Source organism: Cyprinodon tularosa, unplaced genomic scaffold (assembly GCF_016077235.1).
Source record: "Cyprinodon tularosa strain WSP-4 unplaced genomic scaffold, ASM1607723v1 ctg107, whole genome shotgun sequence".
In the NCBI taxonomy this organism is placed as follows: Eukaryota; Metazoa; Chordata; class Actinopteri; order Cyprinodontiformes; family Cyprinodontidae; genus Cyprinodon; species Cyprinodon tularosa.
This window is the reverse complement of record NW_024037860.1, coordinates 4,558,370-4,585,454: the sequence shown is the minus strand read 5'-3', so window position 1 is coordinate 4,585,454 and position 27,085 is coordinate 4,558,370. Positions and strand designations below refer to the sequence as shown.

The window sequence follows — 27,085 nt, the reverse complement described above, 5'->3', positions numbered from 1 at the left end:
GTTTAAAATCTTTTCCACAAATATTATTTTTCTATTTAAGTTTTTAAATTATAAATATTTCCTTGTACTTTATGTTATGTGTGTCAGTGTTTGTTTATTAATGAAAACACCTCTCTAATTTGTGATTGTAGGGAGTTACTAATCATCTTTTTGAGCCTCTGTTCTGAAGTGTTTTCTGACCCACATTAATTTGTGAATATCAGGCATTAATATACAGAAACAACGCTGCTCTTACTCGCTTTTGCTGTTGTACCAATCTCTGCTTCCATCTGGAGGCTTTCTTGAATTTCTTTTGTTTTTAGAAATTCATCAGCCGCTGTATTTCCTTTAAACTCTACTTTATGTGTCCTTTCAGTCAATATTTCTAATAAAGTAAACCGATAAATGTCTACCTCACCTTAGACTTAGTCCACTTAAGGACCCATCTCCAAAAATTTGTCTGACATTAAAAAATACATGTTCCATTTATCTTAAATAATGAATCTGGAGAGAGATGTTTAGGTTTTTTTCAAACTTTATTTTGTCTTCTCTTTATTCTTAAGCAGAGTTACAGTAGGACTGCCCCTCGGGTTCCTCCTTCCACTGGTGAGGAAGCTTTAAATCACACTAACAGTGAGATGGATACAGTAGTTATAGTATTCAGCCATAATGGCACATCTAAATTTCGCAGTGGAGGGGGGCACACACAGACACAAATACTTTCACCAAACTGATGCCTCGTCATTAAAGGAAAACACAGATGAACTCAAAACACTCAAATACACATCTGCTGCTGCCTACAAGTATGTAGTAGAGCTAAGGGCTTTGGAACTGCAATGACGTGGCTATGGGTGGGGCTTCTGTGTAAAAGAGAAGGGAGGGGTATATGATGGTTAACGGTGGTCCCTTTCCTCACTGTCTCTTAGGACAGGAAGTGTCTACTCCTTGGAGTGCATGTAGAGCAGCAGGTCAGCAACACGGTTGCTGTAGCCGTACTCGTTGTCATACCTGGAAGGAAGCAAAAAGACATTTTTAGCCGTTTTCAGATAAGATTGGTTTTCAGGGTGTGAAAATGAATTCTGGGTAACAGAAGTTGCCCTTAGTAAATCTGTACATACAACATCCAGAATTAAATGTATTAGTTGAAAAATATTTTTCACTGAATTCAAACTCTATTTAAAAATGTGAAACTAAATTAATTTGCCTTAAATTGTATTTTATTGTTACCTAATTCCACTTTTAGTTTTAACAAAATATGAATTTTAGATTTTTGAGAAAGACCTGATCAATCGAACCAAGATCGCACAGATCATTTAAAATGACCTGCAACAAAACTCCTAGGTTTGTATTAAACTAACTGCATCCATAGCAAGTGTAAACAAATGACAGGTTTACTGTAACAGCTGTGCATGATACTGTTAGCTTTAGAAACTAGATTAGCACAGTGTGAAAAAGGCCTGGCATCATCAGTGTTCGCTTTCTGGCTCTCTACCTAAGGAGCCTGTGTTCATCTGGGTCCCAGTGTCATTAACATGTATTACTGGATAGGACAACCTCTACTGGCCATTAAGGACAGTGGCATGCAGGTACATTTGCTGCTAGTCATTTGTAACAATGCGAGTCTGTGTTCGCTTACTCTGGTCTTTCTTAAGGGCCCAGATGTGGCCAAACTGAAAATCTTCTTTGCAATAAAATGCAGTTTATAAACAAATAAATACAAACCATTAAATAAAGTTTCTACTCCGTTTTACTTTAATAAATAGTTTCAATTGAGAGAACACCCCTTTCAAATCAGGACATATAATTTCCAATGTTGCATATACAGGTTCACTTTGGGCATTTCAAATCTAGTCTCTGACGGCAGCTTCCGCCTGTAGAAATGTTCTTGTTATAAATATGGGGGATATTTTTAAACTTACCAGGAAATGAGTTTGACAAAGTTGTCGTTGAGGGAGATGCCGGCGCCGGCGTCGAAGATGGAGGAGTGGGTGTCGCCAATGAAGTCGGAGGACACCACCTGGAAAAGCCAAAACTCACTGGTTAATAAGACGTCTGGTTTTCAGAGCTGCTGAGACAGCTGAAGGTTCTGTGACGTACCTGGTCTTCAGTGTAACCCAGCACGCCCTTCATGGGCCCGTGCGCCGCCTTCTTCACGGCCTCCTTGATCTCGGCGTAGGATGCAGACTTGGACAGGCGGCAGGTCAGGTCTACCACAGACACGTCGGCCACTGGCACCCTGAACGCCATTCCTGTCAGCTTGCTAGATAAACACACATGAAGAAATATTAGACGTGCTGCTGAATACCTCAGACTTTCTGACTCGTCCAGCAGAGGGGACCCATGTACCCGTTAAGCTCAGGAATGACTTTGCCCACTGCCTTAGCAGCACCGGTGGAAGCTGGAATGATGTTCTGGTGGGCGCCACGGCCATCGCGCCAGGCCTTGGAGCTGGGGCCGTCCACTGTCTTCTGGGTGGCTGTGTATGCGTGGACTGTGGTCTGCAGAGGGCAACATGGTTACATGGTGTGAAACATGCAAACAGAAAACTGCTAAACACATGCAAACGCAGTGTAATATATCAGAGTTTAGTCCTTACCATGAGAGCCTCCTCAATGCCAAAGTTGTCATGGATGACTTTGGCCAGAGGAGCCAGGCAGTTGGTGGTACAGGAGGCGTTACTGAGAGGAAAAAGGAAAACATGTCACTCAGCAAGGCTTTGAAGATGCTGCAGGTTGATACTAATATAAACTGGACATTACCTGACGATGGTCATGGAGGACGGGTCGTATTTGTCCTCGTTCACTCCCATGACGAACATGGGGGCATCAGGCGAGGGGGCGGACACAACCACGCGCTTTGCGCCCCCCTGGATGTGGAACTGTGTTGGAATCAAAGTAAAACAGCATATTAGAAAGGCTATTATCCCAGAAACGGTGGGTTATTCTTTAAAAGCTCATTTCACTGTGTGTCCGTACGTTGGCCTTCTCCAAACTGAGGAAAACTCCAGTGGACTCTACAACGTAAAGGGCTCCAGCGCTGCCCCAGGGGATCTCAGCAGGCTTCATACTGGGTCAAACAAGCAGAAAGGAGATGGTTAAAAACTAAACCTGCACTATAGTCTAGCCTTCAGATCCTTGGTGGGTTGTGAAGCAAGAATGTCTTGTCTACATCCATCCTTTGGCCAGTTTTCCCATCATCAGACATGAGACTGTGCAGAACAAAGAGCTAAAGCAACAGCTGCCACAGACAGTGGAGCAGAAGGCTTCACTCCAACGCTAGGAATTCACACGTACACATCAAAGTAACAAAAACTGCTCTAAAAAACACAAACCAGCTGCAGAATCACCCTGAAGGCAGCCAGGGGCAATTTAAAGTTCCTTAAATGAATTTGTACAGCAGAAATTAGTTTACTTTTCCATTTTAATAAAAAAAAAAAGAAAAAAGAGAGATTTCTTGCATTGAGTAAAATAAAGTTCAACGCTTTAGTTTCTACTAGGCTGAAGATTTAGCTGCAGACATAATGTTTCCTGTGGAACATTCATAAAGATTTACCTACCACTGGAAAACAGAGATGGGGTTGCCATCAACGATGAGCTTGCCGCCATCATGGGAGACCTCGCCATGGTAACGGCCGTGGGTGGAGTCATACTTGAACATGTAGACCTACAAGTGAATGGTAATAAATGCAGAGTCAATGTGAGAGGACCCTCGCAGAATGTTTATCTGCTTTTCAGAAAAAAAAAAAAAAAACTTTACATGAAACTAGAGCTAACAGAGAATTATTGAAATAAATATATATAATAAATAAATAAGTCCTACTATGTAATTTTAAGTGGATTAACTAATTAAAGTCTATTTACAGATAATAATAAAGTGTATCTATTTTATTAGTTCACTCATGCAAACCGCATTAAAGATAAAGAGAACAAATATGAATATTAAGTTCAGGAATTAATAAATGGTGCAATTACATTAATTACGTACTTTCTATTTAATGTGATCTGAGAAAAATTGAACCAATTTAACATATCTAAACCACAGGGCAGGACATGTAAATAAAATTGTCTCACAAAGTTTCCATGCAAATGGAATAAATTCAAGGGTTTTACTACCGTATTTTCACGACCATAAGGCGCACCGTACTAAAAGGCGCACTCTCAGTTATGTGTCCCATTTCTGTATTTAACACACACATAAGGCGCACCGGACTATAGGGCGCGTTTTTTATATACAGGTACATGTCCTCTACTACCTTTAAATACCTCTACTGCATATTTAAAAATACAGCGGGGGCAAAACTGAGTATGACTGTGCTTTATTCATGTATTTATTAAAAAGTATTAATCAAACCTGGCAGCTGGCCGCGAGACAGACACATCGCAGATGACACAGCGCTGTGGTCACTCCTAAATTAACTTAAAATCCTGAAACCTGCCGACGGAATATGTTCGCTTTTATGGGTGCCTGCAGTTTAAATTATTTAGATGAAAAACACCTGCCAGCCGCCGCGGTGAACCCGGAGGCTGCCCAGCCTAGAGGCTGCTGATGAAGAGATTTCTCCTGTCGGCGCACCGCTGGTATGTGGGGGTCTGAGCGCCTCCGACAGAAATAGATAATCTGGATGAACTGACTGCAACTATTAAGTTTTCAGGTGGACTTTCTCACTTAAAAACATATTAGAACTACTTTATTCCCCCTGATCACAGCAAATATAGCTGCAAGATTTAGATTATTTAGATGAAAAAACACCTGCCAGCCACCGCGCTGAAGAGGAGGAGACCCGCCCAGAGGCTGCTGTTGAATTAAGTTTTCAGGTAGAAAAATAGAGCGGGAGCAAAACTGAGTATGATTGTGCTTTATTCGTGTATTTATTACAAAGTATTAATCGAACCCATCAAATTTATCATCCTCTGTTTCTGAATTAAACAGCTGCGCTAAATCCGACATGCCAATTTCCCCTTCTTCGCTGTCAGTCACTTTCCGTGCAGCGCAGCTCCTCAGAAATAATGCCGGCTTTTGCAAAAGCTTGAACAACAGAGCCAGCAGACACGTTAGTCCATCAACAATCCATCCGCAAGCGGTGGCGTAACTCGCCCGGCGCTGCCTTCCACTTATCGTGAAACTGTGGTCTCCGTCTATCATCCATCGCTCCCACGCCGCTCGCAGCCTTACTTTGAACGGCCGGTTCACACCGATGTCGAGCGGTTGAAGCTCCTTTGTCAGACCCCCCGGGATAACGGCGAGCACGGCGTCCATTTGATTCACCTTTTTTTTCACATCGGCTGTGAGATGGGCACGCAGCGATGGTGATGCGTGGAAAAAACCACCTGGTCTCCTCACATAGGCTACACCTCCCTCAGCTACGCTTTCATCATCTCCTCATCCATCCAGCCTTTTCCATTTGCGTTAATATCATATGTCATCAGAGCGATGTGTCTGTCTCGCTGTCAGCTCCCAGATCAGCTTCTCTGATTGGTTGATGCGGCGCGTCCAGCAGCAAAACTTCAATTTTTCCATCTCGAGCAGCAGCAGCGCGTTGGCAGATGCTTAAACGCTCCTGCTGCTCAAAACGCGCTGCAGGACCTTTTGCTGCACCTATACGCGCGTCAACCATTTACTTTGCATGTAAACTCGCTGCTTCTGCTGCACTTGCTGGGTCCGGTTCACACCGATGTCGAGCGGTTGAACAGCGAGCACAGGGTTAATTTGTTTCCCCATGTTTTTCACATCAGCTGTGAGATGGGCACGCATGGAGTAACATATTAACAGCGATGGTGATGAGTGGAAAAAAAAACACCTGGTCTCCTTACATTCAGCCACTCTTTCATCATCTCCTCAATGAGGTGGTCTCAAAAGTCGCAGTTACAACACACATAAGGCGCACCGCACCAAAGGGCGCACCGCACATTTTGAAGGGGAAAAAAGACGTTTAAGTGCGCCTTATAGTCGTGAAAATACGGTAATTGATATTGTTCCAGTCCAAGGAATTTTTTTTAAACCCAGTTCCACTTCAGCTACATATTTGCACAAATAAATCGATATGTATGAGCTTACATATAAACGTACACATTGATCTAAACACAAACACTTGAAGCCCAGATACACATAGGCAGTGTGTTATATGTGTTTATATTAGACAAATAAATAACAGCTTAGACACCCTGCACCTTTCTTCCATCTTTTATCAGTTAGAGCTTTCCTTTAATCTCATTTTTAGCAATACTAAGTGAACACCTACCCATTATCAACAGTATTGATAACAACAATACGACTCCTAATGATAAGGTCACATATATGTTTACTAAATACAAATATTATCAACAAGAAACAAACAGATCTTAGTCTGATTTAACTTCAGCTAATTGAGATTTTGTACTTTAATGCTTCAACTGGATAATTTTACTTAATCTGAATGCAAAGTTTTAGCAGTTGTGTTGTGGTTTATTTACAGATTTAGTTTAATTTTTGTTTTAATGATCGACTTTGCTCAGACTAACATAATCTATTTACAAAGCTGATCAAAATTAATTAAATAATCTTAGAAGCTTACTTCACGTCTCCAGTTTGCAAAACTTTGCAGGAAGCTTATGCCACTCACAAGATGGAGGATGAAGCTCTTCTACACTTATGTTTCTTTTTACTTCAGCTAATAAAAAATTGGGGAAAGATTCCAATTGAGATTAATTGATTCCAGTTTTTCAAACTGGTGAAAAAGTTTTCAATCAGACAATGAATTGTGGTGTTATTCTTCTTGGATCAGCTTGATATATAATCCCTCCATATCTCTGATTTCACCAAAAAAAGAATTAGAATTAGATGCTGTAACTAATTAAGGAGGCAGCTTTCTGACCATGTACTGCAGGTCAATGAAGGGGTCGTTGATGGCGACGACTTTGATGCCTTTCTGGAGGCATGCCCTCAGGACCAGACGGCCGATGCGACCGAAGCTGCAGAAAGGGAGAGAAAGTGATTTTAACAGCTGCTAAGTAATTTTCTGAAGGAAATCAGGAAGGAAGATTTGTGTTTTATACCGAAAGACTTATTTTTTTTATCCTTACAAACAATAAATCAAAGGTTTCATTAGCTAAATTTGCATCACACTTTGTGAAAACCTAACATTTGAATCCAGAAATACTTGTTGTTGTTGGTGTAAAAATCAAAGAACCTTCCTAAGTAGTGTCAGAGGGCACCAATTCATGCATAGCTTTAAGAAGAGAAAATAAAAACAGTTGAAAATGACCATAGTGTTTATAAAACATGAGGCTTGAACTCACCCATTGATTCCAACACAAAGGTCTGACATGGTTGCTGTTGCTTAGGGGGTTTGGAGTTACCTGCAAGACAAAAGAAACGGCAGTGAGAATCGACAGACACCTGACAATTTAGGTAAACTGACCCCTGCTGGAAAACGTCACCATTTTAGCAGCACTCTGAGTTTCAACAGCGAATATTAGAGGTGACAAAACAAACAGGGCGATAGGTGAGGGCTTTGAGAACGGTTAACTTAAACCAGGTCAGAGATCTGGTCGGACTGGAAAGTCGTGTTGCTATAAACCAGCAATCACTGCTTTTTACAACAGACCATGAAAAATTCACCAAGTCTGAGTAATACTGTTAAAATATAAAAGAAATTAACACTTAGAGAAAATAACAAGTACAACCATATTATAACCCAGGTACTGGGGCTGGAAAAACGTAAAGGTTAATGTCAATAGAGGAGCGTTCAAACATACAGGCGATTAAATTTTATATTTCCCAGGCGTGTAAACTTGGGTCTGGAGGTTCTGCTCCATGCAGGGACATGTTTAGGAAACAAAGCATCCAGAAGGCCGGGAGAAAGCGACTGGTATGTAACGCAGCAGGGAGACGTGTCCTCCAACTCAGCAGAGAGGAGCGTCTGGCTCTGCAACAACTATTTGACCTCATTTTCTCTCTGCTTCTCCTCACTGTTTTATGTGGCGCTTGTACCTTAGGATGAATCCTGTGTCTTTCTACCCCAAACGCCTCAACACTCTAAGGACTCAGATTGGGTCTTTAAACACCAACTTCATGTGATTAAAACATGGAGCATGTTAGATTCATCACATATAATAATGAAAATAATCAACAAAAGAGGCACTTATTGCTCAAGTTTAAGGACAGTTATGTCCCTAAAAAAATCTGACTGGTGCGTCTGTGGGAGAAAACCATACTTGTTTACAAAATGCTGCTGATAAAATGTGTCTTCAACTTCCTAAATATGTCTGTGAAGAGCAGATAGGGAGGATCTGGCTCGTGGTCATTTTCAACTGCTCTAATCTCCTAATCTGTTGTGTGTTGGGGCTTGAGGACAAGCTGTCAATCCGCTGAAATGCATTGTGGGAGAACTTTAAATAGACTGAAGCAATAACCAGATTACAATTAATTTTATCTCTCAGAACCCAACATTACTGCTCACAGTACATATTTGGAGAACCCTAGTGAATCATTTGAACTGATGTGAATAATACACCTTGGTTCATCTTAAAGGGTCCTTATGATCTGTTTGTTTATTATGATTTATGTGAGCTTTTTATAAAGCAGAGCAGCCATTTTATGTTCTTCAACCAGCATCTGTAATACAAGGACAGCAAAGGAGGGGGTATTATGTGCTTCTACTTTTTGTGTTCACAAAATTGTAAGGCAGCTCTCTTCCTCCTATAATCAGCTGCCTCTCATCCATGCATGCTAGCTTCTCACTTTTCTCTGCACAGGAGCAGTTGCCCTGGCTACCCAGAACAAAATGGCTGCCCTGCTGACAAATGATCCAACAGTGTGGTCCACTCTGCATCTCTAAGCAGGTCGAAACGTCTGCTGATGAAGGAGATCAGCTGGAGCTGAATTCCAAATATAGGAGACTCCAGCTGTGGAAAGTGTCCTAACTTCACCACTTTCTCGATGGGTTGACATGTCGAGGCAAGTCATGTATGTAAACCTGCACACACTCGACAAAACAATCCCATTCATGTCATTTAGTGTTAGCCTGAGGTTGTTTAAGGGATTGGCCAATCGAGGGGAGGGAAGAAAGAGGATGGAAGTTGCAAATGAGAAGTGGTCTCAAAGAAAAGACGTTTCTCCAACTAAAGTCAGTCAATGCAACTGGCTCAAAAAACAATGATCACTTTATCAGGTAAATGTGCAGTCCAGGTTCTCAAGCCATAACTAACCATGTCACTATGTTTTATCTGCTTTATTTGCAGCCAGAATTACCTTTAAAGAAAACCTAAGATCTAAAAGTAAAGAAAAAGTAAGGCTTTATTCCTGATGGTTTAACCTCCTAAAAATCAAATAAAATTAACAGGGTTAATGCTTTGATGCACGAATGGAAATAAATGATAAAGAGATACTGAATCAGACAGACATCTTTATCAAAATAAAAACAAATAATTGGTGTATTTTTAATGAGGTTTTTATACACATTAAAACAATCTTTTAACCAAGAAGTAGATAAAAATGGCTCCAGGGCTGCAGTTCTGCGTCTTTATAAGCGTAGGTGCCATTATCCACAGTCTGGTATTCAGGCTGCACTTATACTGAAAAGCTGCTTACAGAGGACCCATTGTGCAGTGGAGAGCAGGGAGGTAACACATTGATGGCTGGAGCTCACAATCTGCTGCCACTCATTAATATGTCAGGAGAGGACGCAGTAAGAAAGCAGGATAGAGGCTGAACTCGAGCTTGCTTTTCCTGTGAGATATCACCTGTTACTGCTTTATCTCCTTAGTAAGGAAGGAGAGAAGATTCCAGAAGCTCCATATCTGCGGAAACCTTCAGTTTAGATCTAATGATAAAGGCAGGCCAGGAAGCTTAGATAAAGTTTTATGGTATCGATGCTAAAGCTGAAAGCAGGAGCCGTTTTTTAAAGAAAGGACGTAATGCAAAGGCCTGGATCAGAGTGAATCATAGGATGTGTAGTGCTGCAATTACCTTTAAAGGTTAATCAGACAGATACCCCCCAAACATTCAGATCAATTTTTTTTCTCTCCTGTCTGAACCATGACTTTCAAACCTGACCTCTCTCATGTCCCCAAACCCAGACATAATCATTAAAATGCAGACGCCCAGGGTCGACCCCCTTAGCCCAGATTTAGCCAGATCAGCCACTCTTGTCTGATTCTGTTGTTTTCTAAAAAACCTCCCCTCCCCCTAACTTCAACCCATTTTCCTCTTGAAGTTGCACAGCAGGGACCACTGGGGGGAAGGATGTGTCATAACCAGACTACCAAAAAAGGACAGATACAACAGGTTGCATTACAACTTGTAAGTATTATGCAATGATGTATTTCTGCAGATTTTTTTTCCAAAATGCATTAATTTGCCTTTAATGCAAATGCCTTGAAAGACATGAGGTATACAGATCCGATTTTACTGTAAGTTAGAGATTTTACAACATTTGGTGAATATGAGCAAGTTCTCTGAGCGTATCCTCACCACAGTGCCCCACCCCCCAGCCTTCCTCCTTGGTCTGCCCTTGGTGTTTCAAACCTTCCCCCAGCTTCCTATTCCTCCGACACACCCTCTGTGTTTTTCCATTGCGGTGGGTCGATTGGACAGAGATATTGCAGAATATCCAATTATGTGATGTTTGTTCCTCTTTAAACGCCTCTTACTGTGTCTTTTTAGCACCAACTTATCGAGTTTTTCTTGTGCAATAAAACAAACTTTCCTTTTACTAGCAGTTTCAATCACTTCCTCTTCCAGCGGTGTGCCTGGTATTATGACGATGTCACCTTAGATACATCTCTCTGCTGCTTTGAACAAGTCATTCAAATGTTCTACTTCATCACATCACTTGTCTAAAACATGCAGACATAGACAAACTTGTACTGCAACTACAAATATAGGTTAAAATGAACTGGCACAATGTAACAGCACAAAGTTGTCATAAGCTATTTTAACTTGTGAAATGTGACAACATACATTTTACCTTGATGCTTTATAAAGCAAGGAAGGTTATATACCATACACCCACACAATGTGATTTTTTTTTCTGGTATTTTAATGCTTATAATATAAAAGAGTCTGTGTCACATGATTCTACTGCTAAATCTTAAGACTTTCCCATTTCCTGTCTACAGCATGCAGCATGTGTGCACCTTCTTCCATGTGGGATGGCTCATTTCCTAAAAGCGGTGACCGTTTAGCAGAGAATGCTGAGTCATTCTGAATGCTTCTTCTTCTCCCACAAAGCTGTATGTTCAAAGGGGGACACTCATACCAACCAAACCACCATTCAGGGGGGAAAAACTGAGTTAATCTTGAAATAACTCACAATTACACCAGAAAGAATGAGTGACTCGTGTATGCAAATGACCATTAGCAGGACATATATCTGAGAGCCACGTTGTGAAAGCTGTAAAGTGGGAAGCTAAAGCTATATACTTCCCTGATGGTTTATTGCACCACATGTGGGGTGTCTGCTACTATCACAGTCCCAATAAAAAAATACCTCAGTTTTAGAAGTGTTAGTTGAAATACTTCAAAACAAAACTGTATGTTTTGACAGAAATATAAAATTTGCACTTTGTATTAAAAACTATGCCATCTTATTGAGAATGAGGGATCCCACAAAATTTTACTTTCTGTGAGCATAAAAAATATCAATAATCTTTCATCTTGCTGACAGTCCAGCAAAAACTCGCTGGGAAGTGTTATTCACTTTGAGTAACAGAGTAATAAGAAGTTTGAAGGTATTTGTCAGCTGTTAACCTTTTCTAAATAGCTGCTATAAGCTGGATGAGCTAACATGAAGTATTTTTATTAATGAGAATAACCCTCATGAGCATGACAAGCAGAATAAGCCAACATCAGATTTTGAAGAAAATATTCCAAAATAGAAAAGAAAATGTAAAATTGATTGCTTAGATAATTAAATGCATAAATATTCACGAAAGATGATTAAATATATGTAATAAAACAATGCTAATACCTGATTTTGACAGAAATAGAAGCTAGCTAGGTCATAGCTAATGCTAATGTTCTTCCATCTATAACGTTTACTTAAAAAGCTATTTGAACTGAACTGGAGCGGTTCGTGTCTCCGTCTACATCTGATATAAAGCAGGTTGTGATTAAAATGTTGATTAGCATCAGCGGAGCAGCTGTGGGCCTGCTGTGCCCTTCATCATCCTCAAACGATGACCTTCATCCCGCTGCGTCTTCCTGCAAACTGTCACGTGACGCTACGAATATATATGCTAGAATTTTGCATAAAGTGCTTAATACAATCCGGTTTAATGTAGTTAATTTTGCCCAAATGCTTTGAGAAAAAAAAATAAGGCCTCATCAACAGGTCCGTCCAGTGTGTAAAACTGCGGCAGAATTATGCGCCACTGCGCCACTTTTTCCTCCGTCGTAACGATGCACCACAGTGATGTATCACTACGCTTTCTCTCAAGCTAGGCTGAACTAAACCGTTCATATTATTATCTCCTCATCATTCGGGCCGTTAAATCATATGACCGCCGGATCCCATCCATCCCTCCGCTGTAAAACGTCAGACTTTCATCATGAAGGGAACAGAAGGCACGTAGCTTCGTTTATTCACCTCAGCAGCAGCTTTATCACTCGACATGATGCACAACTGTAATAAATGAATAATGTGAAGCTTTTCATCGGCCTCATTCCCCCTTTAAGGAAAGAGTATCCGAATACTTCACAGAGGAAGCTGTGACACAGCGTGAACCGGATTACATAACATGGAGTCCTGTCTACTTCCGCAGATGCAGCCAGGAGAGCTTAAAAAGTCACGATAGTCGCAAAATTTGCAACCCTTTCCGTTTAAAAAGAGCAAGAATTAACAAGAATTTATTTTAAAAGTAAAAGGAATTTCCAAGGTGCTCTTTTCCCCTGCTTTTTTAGAGCCAATGTTACAGGATGCAGCTGTGTCATAAAGTGTCTTCGAGAATAGGAGGCCATTGCGCATCCCCTCCCTTTCTCCCTGCGTTCCTGACGGCATCATTCAGAAGCAGACTGCAAACAGAGCGGCTCAGAAAGAAAATATATATAAAAACACCTAAACTTCACTTCCACTCCCTTCATCTACCACGAATGTCGTCTTTAGACTAAAACACCCGATTAATTAACCTTGAAAAAAGGACGGCAAAAGCAGCAAGGCCATTGTAGCTTCCGTGATGGAGGTACAGCGTCCGCGGGGAAAGCGCTTTAAGTTAATATTTGATGAATGTTTCATAAGAATATCGATATCTATATAGTTTAGACTAATGTTAAGAGCGTAAACGTTATACGGCGGAGCTCTCACTCACCTCACTGCTGATGCTGCTTGAGTCAGTGTGCGCCGCTCGCGGGTCTGACTTCAGGTTTTATAACGCCTGGTCTCCATAGCGACATGACGTCACACCACCGGGATCCATTCTGAACGAGGGACTCCTCACGGCCTCTGAGCTGCTACAGAGCGATGATAACCCAAGTGGTCTGGTTTGTATGGCGTTCACAGAATGTAATCACAAGGAAAAAAAAACAGAGAGATGTGCTTTGATGACATATTATTCAATAAAAAGATCAAAACATACAGATTTGGGCATCTATTAGTTACTTTAACATAATTGTTTTATGCCCTACCATGTTAATAGGTACAAAAAAGGAGTTAAAGTAACTAAATGTGATTAAGTAAATGCAGGAAAAACGGTTGCATAATTTTTTTCAGTGTGTTGCAAATGTTATCACAATTTAAACGTGAAAATCTATTTGCTTTTCTTCCTACTTTACATCCTATATAAGGGCCGTTAGACAGAAAGCTTACGTGAGGCAGGATGCGTACAGTAGTGGTGGGACATGGGAAATCCCTGTGGTGCAACTCACTGCTCTCCACCACTATCATTATGATGATGATGATGAGTGCATCAATTTCAGAGCAAGCTTTATGGTAATATCCTCCCCGCTCATGCCAATAACAAATGTTATTCTTTCATGCAATAAGCTCAGAGCAGTTCAGAGCAGTTTTGAAGCCATTTTCTTGTAAGTTTTGGCGTTGATCTGCCTCGAAGTCATTTTATTGGATCCTTCTGAGGCACTTACTGCCACCTACTGGGCAGTCAGTGTAACTCCATAAAGATTCTCCTCAATGCAGACTACCAAGGGAAGGTGTCTGCAACCTTTAATATCATAAGAGCCATTAATATCATAAGAGTCCAGCTACGTGAAAATCATTTAGAGCCACAAAATGTTAAATAACTTTCTAATAAAACACAACCTATTATATTGGTTAGATACTATAAGATATCTGCTGCCACTTTAAACAACAAACAGTTTATATATATATATATATTTTTTTTTTAAATAAGGAAAAATATAAAACGATTCATAAAGATGAAGCGTGGCTTTTTCTTTTATAGGATATTATTTGATAGTAAAGAAAAAAAAATAATAAAAAAGAAAGAAATAACAGTTTAACACATTTTTGGTTATTTTAATGTGATACTGTTTTGCAAATTTAATTCAAATAGTCTTTACAAAAACAGTTAGACCTTCTAAGACTGAAATGGGTTAGTATAGCACATTAGTTAGTTCTTTATAACATTTTTAACCACTATTAAGAGCCATTGTAAGCCAAGTTAACAACATTTGAAATGACAAATTAAGAATAGGAACTATTTCAGATTCTTCAAAACTTTAGGTATGGATTTTATGTTGGGGAAATTTGACATAAATTGTCTGTCAATTAAAGTGTATGTAATGCATCTATGTTATACTTGAAATTTTGAGAGGGGGAAAAAGGAAGGATGGTAGTCTTTTATTTATAGTGGAGAGGAGGAAGCTCAGGTAGAATGTTAGGAGTAAATCCTAATTGTATGAACATTTAGCCTATTTCCCATCATTACACCCCAAGTTGCCAATGAACATATATTTCAAATAAAAAAAAGGTCCTGCAGGAAAAACAGAGGAATGTGGTACATACATTTACTAAGCTACATTTAGTTGAGATAGTATTAGAGATAAATGTACTTTAGGAGTAGTTGTACATTGCAGTACTTTTTACTTTTACTAAAGCAATATTCTTGTGAGTGTATTACTATTTTTTCTTGAGTAAAAGTTCTGGTTACTCTACCCATAATAAGTAATTTGAGCTATTTGGAGATCAAGTGAATATATAGTAAACAGTAAATAATGTTACTTGAACTTTTTTATCCTTACCCATAATATGCATTAGTTACTTTTATAACTGGTTTTATATGTTCATGTCAAAAATTGATTTGAAAAACTGTATTACCCGCCTAAGTTTACCTGCAATTTTATCATCATGTCATTTTTACTTTGTGTCTAAGCTTTAAAAACATAAAAAATCAGATTTTAAGACCCAACTATTACTCTGCACTTTATCAACCATTTACCCAAGTTTCTTACTATTACTTGAATAAATTCTTGGATAACTACTTTCTACTTTCACTTGAGTAAAAAAATATCCAAGTAGTGCTATTCCTTGTTGAGTAAAGATTTTGGGTACCGTACTCTACCCACCTCTAAGGAAAACCACATGCAGCAAGGGACTGGGAATCTAACCCAGGACCTTCTTGCTTCAAGGTAAAAAAGCTAATAGCTGCACCATTAAGGAGTCTCTTTATAGATTAGGTCAATACATATTATATCAACATGTTTTTCACTTATGATATTGTTCAGCTGAGTAACTATTTAAAATAAATGTGGTGAGAAATTTGTTTTTAACCCTTAAGAATCATGAGAGTCAATAAAAATTATTGTTTGCAGGGATACCTCATGTAGGAAACAATCATCTAAAGGCAAATTATTTAAGTATGATAAGAGGGGGGCTGCACAGTGGTATAGTTTGTAGCATTGTTGCCTAGCAGCAAGAGTGTCCTGGGTATTGATTCCTGGCCCAGGGTCTTTCTGCGTGGATCTTGCATGCTGGATTTTCTCTGGGTACTCCAGTCTAGCAAGTCACAACAGCTGCTATTATGTCAAGGCAGGTGGAAGTAATCCTGCTAAATGCAGGCTACCTTTCTTAAGATGACCATGTGCTTGATTGCAGCTTTTTTTGATCCAGCAAATAATATTGGAATCAACCACATGCCCAAAAAGCCTAAAATACACATATACCAAGCACTTTTACCAAGTGAACACACTATAAAACGGAGTTGTTGTTTTTGTTCTTAAATGAAAAACTATTCATTAGAAAGGTGTAATATGTGTAATTGTAATATGTGAAGATTTAAAAATTGCTAGATTTCTAGAACTTTTTTGCCCTTAAATTCAGGTATGATCTTTCCCTTTTTTTCCGCTATACATCCTGTCTATATTTATACAGATCTAAGACAGACTACAGACTACAGATCAAGATTGGATAAACAAAAATTGCATACTGGTAGTTTCTGGATAAAATGTTGACTAAAATGCACAACTGATTGGTACTTATGACGTACAAGGTGCCTGCACACATATTTGATACCTTTACGTATTTTAAGGGTTAAAATAAGGTGTTCAGCTAATTTAATGCACATAAAAATTTGCTGTATTTGACATGCCTAACTATAACTCACTCTATCTGGAAAGTTAGGATTGTCTGTTAACAAAATATCCTTCATATGCTACAGAGGCTTTATCTTAATATCTGTGTGGTCCAGCTTGCCAATGGCATTAGTATGAACTATAAAAACAGAAATCAATTAGTCTAACTGTTGCAAATTTTCTGTTGTGAGGTATAGCCTAATTAATCTTATGTTCTATATTGAAGAAGCCCTTTGTAATGTTCCTTTTTTTGTGGCCATGGAAGGTATTGAAGACGTGTGTGTGTCCTTTTAACACTTGTGATGCTACAGGAAATAATGTCTTTGTCAAGGTTTTCAGAATCTCCTACTGCCTACAGGAACATAACACTAGCAAAACAATCTGAGCCCAACACCAATCATCTGCCTAACAGTAAATGTATGGCTCGGTTCAGTGTGATACTGAATTTTAGCAGCTGTCTGCACAGGTAGCCGACGTCTTCCCCAGAAAAGCTATAATTCTCAGGCAGGTAACTGTCTGGAAAAATGTAAAGGTGGGAAAGCAATTTTAAAGGAAAGTCTGGCAATAGCTACTTGCCAGACTTTATGAACAAAGCCTTACCTTCTTTACCAGCCATTTATCTATGCAATAGTCTATTAAAGATCTTTCTGTTGCTTAGAATTGATTGACTTTATTCATCTCACAGTGGAGAATTTTACCCGTTACATCAGCTCAAATAGTCAACGGAGAAGAAAGTGCCAAAAGATGCACTGGGTGTCAAATTTAGACAAAAAGGTTATTGCACAGGGTATTAAATAGTGATTGCACATTATATATTGCATAAGTTATTGCCTTTGTATTGTTGCATTGTAGAGTCTCATTGATGAGCTCCTTTTTACAAACAGGGTTTAAAAGTCTAAGAACAGCAGCCATCTTAAAAAACACACTCCAACAGTAAGAATGTACAATTGGAAAATCATACAGTTAATCATGGATAATGATGTTAAAATAATTAAAGAGGGAAAAAAACTCATAGGATATCCACAGAATACCAGCCTTATTCCTTTTCTAAGTAGGACTCTGGTTTTTATTGGGGTATAGAATGTTATCAATGGCGCCATCTCCTGGCCAAACCACACTGTGCAGACAAGATGTAATTAGTCACTGATGACATATCATTGAGGTATATTGAAGCTTGCGGAGTCTTTAGGGACTTATAATTAGACAGATAACATTATATTTAAATCTTATTAAACTTGATAACTAGATTACATCTAAAATACGGCTTATATTGATACTAACAGTTGCAGTTTTACCTGAAGTGTCAAGTAACAAAATAAAAATACTTTGTTAAGTAAGTACACATTTTGGCTAGCTATACTTTACTGAACTAATATTTTTTTTTTTTTGCAACAATCTCTACTATTTACTATTTAAAAATAGACTTGTTAGTTTTGTTTCATTTGAGCTCATGTTAGTTATGGCCTGTTGGTATTTAACAAAATAAAAAACCATCAAAATAATTGGTTTCATCCAGATAATTAGCTTCTTTGTGGTGGATCTTTGTACTGCATCAACGTTCTTTCACCACATTACAACAAGATAATGCAAGGTTAAACTTGACACTCCCACCATGAAGTATCAAATAAAATAAGAAAATTAGGTATAAGCTAATTTAGCATTCAGAAAATGTTCCTTTAATATGATAGTTCAGTAACCAGTATGAAGTTTAAAGCTTCTGTCCTTTACATTTCCTGCATTACTTTCACTTTTAAACTATAAGTAGTCTTAAAAATGGTACTTATACACTTTTACTTCAGTAAAAAGCTTAAGTTGATACTCTAACTTCTACAAAAGTGTTTTAAACAGTAGGATTTACACTTCTTCTTGAGTAATAAACATTAATACTTTTGACAGCGTTTTACTAATATCACTGCAGTTAATACTCAACATATCCTCACATTCCTTACAGTATGTCAGATACTGATTTTCTAAGGGTTTAACTTAAGACTACTTGACTTATTTTATAATGTGCAAAGATAAATTATTAGTGAACTAACTGGTTGTGACATGTTTGAACCATCTGAAGCTTCAGAGGGTCAATATTTAACACTAAACAAGGTAAGAAACCACAAACGAGAACAACTGAAAGAAAACAATTCAGCCTACCGTACTTTAACTGACAGATCCCACATGAGATAACATCACCTCTGGGGATATTTGTGAGGAGTGGGCTAAGATTACAGTACCTAGAAATCAAACTCAGAACTCTCAACTTTTCTTGCATTTTACCACATTACAACCATTAATGTATCTCTAGAACAATTTTATACAATCTACTTGCACAAAGTGGCCATAAGCATCAGGAAAAAGTATCCCATTTAGACAGACCATAAATCATTGAAGTGGTTCTCTGTTTGCCAAAGAACAGAATAGAAAGAGTTGTTGATGGTCTTTAACAAAACTAAATGGCCTTGGATCTAAATGCATCTCACAGTTTCTGGTAGGGTATAAACCATGCAGACACCTCAGGTTACCAGAGACCCTTATAGGCTAAAACAATGGAAAGGCAGCATTTAGTTTCTGTGATACTCAGCTGTGGAACAAACTACCTGAAACCCTGGAAAAAACACAGCTACCTATTAACTACCTTAAAGCAGCACTGAAAAAATAACCATTAACTGCAGCATTAATATATAACAAATATTGTTTATCATTTCTACCATTTCTCTGCCTTTTAATTCTTTAAATTCAGTCATTCCAATATGTTCTTATGCTTTCATATGCTGCTTTATTTGTTACATGGCTTTCTCTCTTTTGCTTTGTTATTAAATTACCTTTAAGCCATTGGGATATACTTTTCATTTTATGTTTAATTTTCCATTTTTTTCATGTACAAAAGTTTGAATTCTCCTTCGCTACTGAAACAATCTTGGCTTTTTTCTCCTGTAAAACACTTTGCAAAAACACTATAGATATAAATGGTATTTTAGAAATAAAAAGGGGTTGTCCTTATGGTATTGTTTGTGCCTTTTACATTTAATTTTAATAAAACCCTGAGTTATTTACAAAACAGGTGGATTCCAACTGAGATTAAACAAACTAGAAACTGACTTATTTACGAATTGGTTAATGTAGAATGTAATTGGTCACAGTGGGTTTTATTCATTGTTAGCAAAGTAAAAAGGCAACAAATGTGTGGCCAACCTGTCAGTTCTCTGGAAGTAAAACATTTTCAAAAACCATGCATTCTCTTTTTCTCTTCTCCTTTTTTTTCTTCTTTTTTACAATCATGAAGTCCTTTGTGTTGGTTTATTAAATCCCAACTGTGGGTTGGTTTTGTGTCATGAAAAATGTACTAAAGTCATAGAAATGTCAGAAGCTGTACAGCATGCTTATGTTTGTATGAGTATAATAGATATGTAATGTTAATCAACTTAAAGGGCATTTTTTGTCTTTTTTATTTGCGAATAAAGGAAAAATATAAATGCTCTCAGTTGCAACCAATGCTACTTTCCACTAAATAAATTAGTTGAAATGCTTGAGTTTTAGAAGGACCTCAGAGAATTTGAGTTAGAGTGTAAGGGGGAGCCAGCAAATAAAATTTAGACCGAGTACAACTGCTTCCAAATATTGAATGAAGGTCGTCTGAAAACAGGAATCCATTGAAAAGAAATACGACTTCAAACGAGTGTGAAGGAAACGGTTTATGTCACAGTGCAGGGGGCAGCAGTAAATAAGGGCCACATCCGATGCAGGTCTAACCTCTGTCCCCCAGCCGTTTCTCCTCCGTGATTAACGAGACGCTGGCATCTCTGTGGGTTTCAGAGTGGGTAAACAACCCGCACGTGACCTCACCGACCCCAGCGACCCTTTTTATGTTTTGATAACAGAGCTCAGCCATTATTTTTAGCAGGGGTTTTAATTTTTCTGATCAGTGGGTGTATATCTTCAGGCTGCAGGAACGTGCAGACCGCCTGCTGGCTTGTGGGCCATGAAAACTATTAATGCATTCAAAACACAGACAAAATGTTCCTTTTCTCCTGTGACCACAGTTAATAACTCTCTCAGTGCATGTATGGGCTGTAAATATTGAAGTGTAATTAGCTCAACTGGAAGCATTGGGTTAGAGTTGTTTTTTATAAAATAATTATGGGCTACATTATGTCAGTTTGATTTATACATTAGTACTTATTAATTATTTAACTCACACAATGATAAATTCAGAACCTATTCTTTTTTGTTTACATTTTGGCATATTAACTCAATAACGACACTATTCCCGCAAGACAACAGAATAAAACAGGTAAAAAAGTGTTTTTTAGGAATTATAAAAATGATATATACATTTTCCCTACTACTTTTATTTATTTTTTGGTAAACTGACATTTAAAAGATAAATAAAATACCGGGGAAAGCTTTGTGGGATTCAATTGATTCTCAGGAAAAATAGTCACACTATTGACTATCTCCTACAACAATAGCAGAGTGGATTTGCAAGTGTTCATTGAGAAAGACGACAGATACTTTGGTATAACTTATATTTTTAAGATCAGTTTCTAAGATCAGTCTGTGGTTCATTGCAGCTTTTCTTTCAATGACCATGGTCTTTACCTTTTTCTGCAAAATCTCAGGTGTTTTTCATTTCAGTATCAACTGTAAAACTCTGTTAAATCGACAAACAAACATTGAATCAGTCTGGACTGATTTCATGTTAGAAAGGGTTCATTTTGAGCATAAGATTAATATGAAAAACACTCCCAAAAGGTTTTAGTATCAAGACAAACCAAAAAGATTTTTATTTTAACATGATTTAAAAAAAATACCTACATTCCAAATTAAATACAAATTGGTTTGAACCAAAAAATAACCAGCATCTAATATCTAATGTTTGTCATTAATAGAAGGAAACATACTGAGTGGTTTATTAAAATTAAATGTTCAGCAAATGAGTAGATCTACTTAGCTACTACACTGAAAATAAAAACAACTTATAAGATTTGCATGCAAATAATTTAAGTAAATTGCACATTTTTAATTCAGCACAGAGACAAACAACCATTGACGCATGCACTCACACCTAAGGAGAATTTAGAGATGCCTACTGACCTAACAGTCATGTTTTTGGACTGTGGGAGGAGCCCCTGGAGAGAACCCATGCATGCAGAACATGTAAACTCCATGCAGAAAGACCCCGGGCCGAGAAACGAACACAGAACCTTCATGCTGCAAGGCGGCAGTGCCACCCACTGCACAGCCCTCTAACTGGAATCGTACTTTTCAAATATGCAACTAAACATTTACAACCCTCTGAAACTGAGAGTTTCAACATTTGCTACAGAAATATACTCATATCTAAGTTTAAGAATATTTAACTTACACAAATATGCTCAAAACAACTTCTTGGCGATGGTCAAAACAGAAACAGCCACTTAAACTTTGAGCAGTGGTGTAAAGATTATGTATGCCGGTATTTAAATAAAAAAAAACATGTACAGATATAGAATTAATAGTAAAAGTGCATTGTGTTGTACTGCATTAGAATTTGTACCGAAAAAAAGATAAGGTTGTTATAACTTGTAGACAAATAAACAGTATTTCATATACACTACATCCAACACAGATCTGTAATATAGTCACTACTAAAATATGTGATAAAAATTGTACAAACCTAAACACTGAACAGTGCAATTTCAACGTTTAAACCAGTCGTCCAGACTGGTGGACTTTTAAGAATGCATTTACCACATTAATGAAACAAAATCAACACAATTAAAAATTAACAGCTTAAACAGTCTATCAATTCTCAATGAAGAATAAAATCTCTATTAGATATTTGAATAAATTATTTTTTGAAAAAAAAATAACAGATACCTTATTTGGCAAAAATTAAAAAAACGTTAATGACAGGCAACCTTCCATTAAGATTAATGAATGAAGTCATGAATGCATTTAGGAAAGCAACTTTAACTTCAGAATGTTTACTTTTGGGGACAGTTTAAATCCATCCAACTCCAGGAAAAGTTTTTGGAAGACTTGAAAAGTTTAACGCAAAGTGGGAGGGTATGCCGAGTTAAGGGCATATATCAGTCCCATTAGCAGCGAGCAGGCTTTTGCAGTACTGTCATTGGGTTGTCATCAGGACTACTTCTTGCTCAGAGTGGGATCCTGTAACGTCTGGACTTGGAGCAGAATCAGTCCTGCTGTGAGCTACAGTGCGCATGCGCTGCGCGTGCATTTCAAAAAGCAAAATTTTTAGAGTAAACTTTATGTAGAGTTTAAGTGTATGTATTTTTAGGTTTATGTACATACTGCTAATACACATTTAAAGAGTATAAGTAAATCTAAGTAAAACTTACACTTTCCCAAAAATTCATTTCAATCTGAAAAACTCATACGAAGAGAAAGAAAATTAGGAGAAAATTATTGATACAATTACTTTGTCTTTGGCCCTCAGACCTCGACAGGAAACATAGCACTTTTTGATAGATATGCATGAACAAGAGTGGAGATAGATGAAGTTGTTCAGTCTCTAGACTGCTGGTTAGCAAGATGGTATGCTGAGCTTTATGGGGAGATCCAGTGGACTGCGTGAGCTAATACTAGAGCTTCACTCAGGGACCTGGAAGATGGAAGTCCAGTTGGATAACGTGGGTTGAGAGAACCTAGGCTTAGTTAAGTTTACAGTACTTAAGAAAAAAACAGAGTAAGAACTCACTGATAGGAGATTCCGCGCTAACTATCACCGCTGTCTAAAATGAATCTTTAGGCTTATCTAACTTCAAAGAACATTTTAAAAAAGACAATATTTTACAGGCTCTATGACAACTTCAGATTGTTTTGGAAAAGACCAATTACTTTAAATATGCTTTTACAAACTAACAGCAGTTTGGAAAAAGAACATCATATAAACCAATGTTGGTGATAGTGTGGGATTCTCAGGCTGGTTTCCTGGACAACTTTCTGCAAGTAAAGGCAGAATGTATTCTAATCTCTACCAAAAATCATAAAGTAGAACATATAACCATCGGCTCCTGGCCTTGAGTCCAAATGAACTGAGTTTCTGTAGCAGGACATGGTCTGAAGAACACCAGCAAGTATACCTTTGAATGGCTGAAGATTACAATTTGAAGGTTTAGCAGTAGCTTAGTCAAGGGCTGGGGTTAAATAAGATTATGATGTGATGCCAAAACAGATGATTCACTCTTTGAAAACCCTCAGAGGTGACTGAACTAAAACTGAAGCACAGAGAGGCAGGACCAACGTCCTTTCTTAAACTCTTCCAGGCAAGCTGCTGAAGTTGTTAGAATTTTTGTTTAAATAAATTAAAATCATCAGTTAAAAACTTTTTTTTAAATTATCTTTGTTTTATATCAAAACCAGTTTGATGATCTGAAATATCCAAGTGAGTCCAAAAGTAAACCAGGAGAAACCATTAGGAGGGAAATTATATTTCAGTGCAGAGACGTTATATGAAAGCTGATAAATATCTCTATTTTCTAAAGCAGATTCTTCTACTGCCCTAGGTGCAGAGGTTGGTAGTAACTATTCATATTTACTCAGTAACATTCACCTGAGCTACGCTTTTATAAAGATGAAGTTTTAGGAATAAATTCACTGTAACCTGGACAGCCAGACTTATACAGTATGACCTATACCAGACATTCAGTGGCTGGCCAGGCTAGTTTCTCTGCACCTTCGTTTTTTACATTTACTTAAAAAATCTATCATTAAGTATTTCTCCTCTTGCCTAAGTAAAATCTTTTATTATTCTATTAACCGTTAGCAACTTTACTTAATAAAGAACAAGAACAGGCTTTAACCTAAAAAGGTTCACAGGCAAACTTTTTAAGTTAAACTAAATTAATGTTTTATTTTTCCACAATCTTAGTTGATTTACTTACTTTTACCTGCTGAGACATATGAAGATGGAGGTAATATACAGTAAAATAGTAAATACTGTACAGTAGAGGTAGATTACTCTGTTCTGTCATGTTCACATGTTCTGTAGAAAATGGTTTCATATGTTAGATGTCAAAAAATGGATTTTGAGAAATGCAAATTGATATTTCCCAATACATTTTATTTGCATTCATTACATTCTTTCAGCCTTGAAAACCATTTATTTTTTGGCCTTATATTATGGTTTGTCAGATTTACGTCATTTTAAATAGTAGAACAGTTACTCAGTTCTTGAGTAGCCGTTTTACCAATTACTTTTGAACTCTTTCTCTCATTTATGTTACCACCTTTTTAATTTTATTCAGGTAGAAATATATGGAAACAATGTAACTTTTTTTAAGTATTCTTTGTCATACTCTTCTCACCTCTGGATAGATGTTTGGTTGCTTTGCTCCAATATTTTTGCTCAAGAAGCTGCTAATATATAAGTTAATATGTCAGTTTGCACGAAATATTTAGCACACTTATATTTACATTACCAAAACACATCCTTATGTAACTGGGAGAATAACAGCAGAAAAAATGTTTAAGTTACACAATACATCCATTTTTCAAGCATGGCTTTTATGACATTATCCTTTCTGTTTTCACAGCAAATGCAAGCATTTGCCCTGCTATTCCAATCATGCCCACGAGGGGGCATGATGTCCTTTTCAGTAATACGGCATTAGGAGGGAGCTTAAGGATGAAAAACAAATAAAACTTTAGTGAATGCCAGAAAATAAATATACATGTCTTAGTAAAGAACAGAAAATATAAAAAAAGTTTAATAAAAACTTTATATCTTTTAAAAAGGAACCATTTCTAGTAGACGTTTCACCAGTGGAGATATTGTGGCAATTAAAACGTATAAGTTAGTGATGTGAAAAATTAAGACTTTGATAAATACATTTTTGTAACTTTCCACATTTAATATAATTATTTTCATTATTTTAGCCCCAAAACAAACAGGGTATGCATAAATAGGTAAATCCTTAAACCTCTGTTAAACCCCATTTTAACATCCTAATTCTAAACATTCTGTTATTGATATATTAAACTGCAACTACATAATTTTTTTTTCTAAAAAGCTTGATAAAAACACAAGAAGCAAACAGACTGGTGAGACTACTGAGAGGCAGAAGAAGAAGGTGCACAGGATGTGTGGGAAGTGCTGATTGTTTTCTTCTGTATGTGGCAAAAATCAGCTGTTTTTTCTAAATTTCTGGATTATGGACGAAAGAGAAAGTTTTTCCCTGAAGAAAAGTAGTGTGGCTGCAGTCTTTTAAAAATCATGTGCTGTGGTTTGATGAAAGCTGACTTGATTGTTGATATAGAGTTAAGTGAGATACAAAAACAATACTAAGCATCACCAGAAAAACGCCATACCTATATAGAACCACAGAGGTGTTAACATCATGATCATAATGATGAAATTATAACAAGGTCAAAATATCAGTCAGGTTTGACTTATAACCTTAAATGTACACTAGGAGATTTTTGCACATTTTTGAAAAGACCTGTACTCTCTACTTTACAAATAAAAAAAGCACACGCATAACCCTGTACCTGCTGCAGAGAGGTAACACCTGTTAAATGTGTGCAGGAGCATGCACAAGCCCATTTCTCCTGGTGCATGCTCTGTTTAAAAGTTGCTGTTTGCATCACTCATATGAGCTTATATATAATTGACAATTAGGAGGACCACTTATTTTGATGAAAAATAAGAAAAAAAATCCTCCACTATACCTTTAAGGTATCTGTAGGGGAGCTAAACATGAGGAGGAATTTCATTTTTTAGCATCAGAGTGAGTCTAAAGCAGAACATCAATCGGTTGCCTGAGGAGGACTGAGGACAAGAGTTATCCTCACAATCGATGCTTTTAGGGAACATTTCCGATGTAGAGCTGAAATACAATTTGAAGTAAAGGTGTGGGACGAATAACTTTTACAAAGAAGACTGGATGTTAAAACTGAATTAAAAGCTGCAACAACAAGGGTTGTTTACCTCCTTGTCATCAAACACACTTTTGTGAAACAAAGTGTTAAAATTGTTTGTCATGGTCTGCTTTTTCCTTGACAAATACCCAACATGTCAACCGGGATGTGAAAACTTTTCAGAGTGACTTATATACAAAGGCAACAAACTCTTCTGCAAATGAAAGTATATAAAAAATGGAAGATTACATTCATACAAACAGAGCAGCTTCCATCACATATGGATGTAAAGCTTCCATTTTAATGGAACACAAAGAATTCAGCAATCAAAAAAGCATCATTTAAAAAAAAAGATGAGCCTTGACGTTATTCTGGTTTCTCACTGAATAGAAGCCCTTTTTTCCTAGATAGTGCTCTAAATTAATTTCATACTGTATATCCGCACCACAGCCTGTGTTACACAAAAGGAAAACACCTGCATTATAGAACAAGCTATCTGTTGATATTCAAGCCTGCTTGTATAAACTGTCTGCTGAAATGAGCTACCAACAGCATGACAAACCGTTCTTATACACCTCCTAGCACTACCTAACAGGAAATTTTCTTCTGAACCGAGGTGTGTGGGTGTGCGGATATGAACGTTTGAGAGATTCTAGGTTTCCTTCAAACACAGCTCTCTAAAAACAAACCATTTGTCATGCTGTAATTTTAAAATAATTTCCACATGCCTCAGTTATGGCAAGGTTTT

The 27,085-nt window shown here is 37.5% G+C and overlaps 1 protein-coding gene across 1 annotated transcript; it reads right to left on the bottom strand.

The window, feature by feature from the left end:
- Positions 1-496: 496 nt before the first annotated feature.
- gapdhs (glyceraldehyde-3-phosphate dehydrogenase, spermatogenic) lies at positions 497-13,361 on the bottom strand. Its single transcript, XM_038289899.1, has 11 exons — positions 13,263-13,361; positions 7,254-7,313; positions 6,830-6,926; positions 3,536-3,642; positions 2,955-3,045; positions 2,739-2,857; positions 2,576-2,657; positions 2,326-2,477; positions 2,077-2,239; positions 1,899-1,996; positions 497-987 (listed from the first exon to the last, which is right to left on the bottom strand). Exons 2-11 carry the CDS (start codon positions 7,280-7,282, stop codon positions 918-920), a joined length of 1,008 nt encoding a protein of 335 aa, XP_038145827.1. The 5' UTR covers positions 7,283-7,313; positions 13,263-13,361; the 3' UTR covers positions 497-917.
- Positions 13,362-27,085: the final 13,724 nt, after the last annotated feature.

What these genes read in the sequence shown, in the direction of transcription:
- gapdhs (XM_038289899.1), bottom strand. Translation starts at nt 7,282, where the DNA reads ATGTCAGACCTTTGTGTTGGAATCAATGG. An exon ending in CTTTGTGTTGGAATCAATGG is followed by an intron (nt 6,927 to 7,253) that starts GTGAGTTCAAGC and finishes CCCTTTCTGCAG; the next exon opens with CTTCGGTCGCATCGGCCGTC. An exon ending in CCCATCTCTGTTTTCCAGTG is followed by an intron (nt 3,046 to 3,535) that starts GTAGGTAAATCT and finishes TGTTTGACCCAG; the next exon opens with TATGAAGCCTGCTGAGATCC.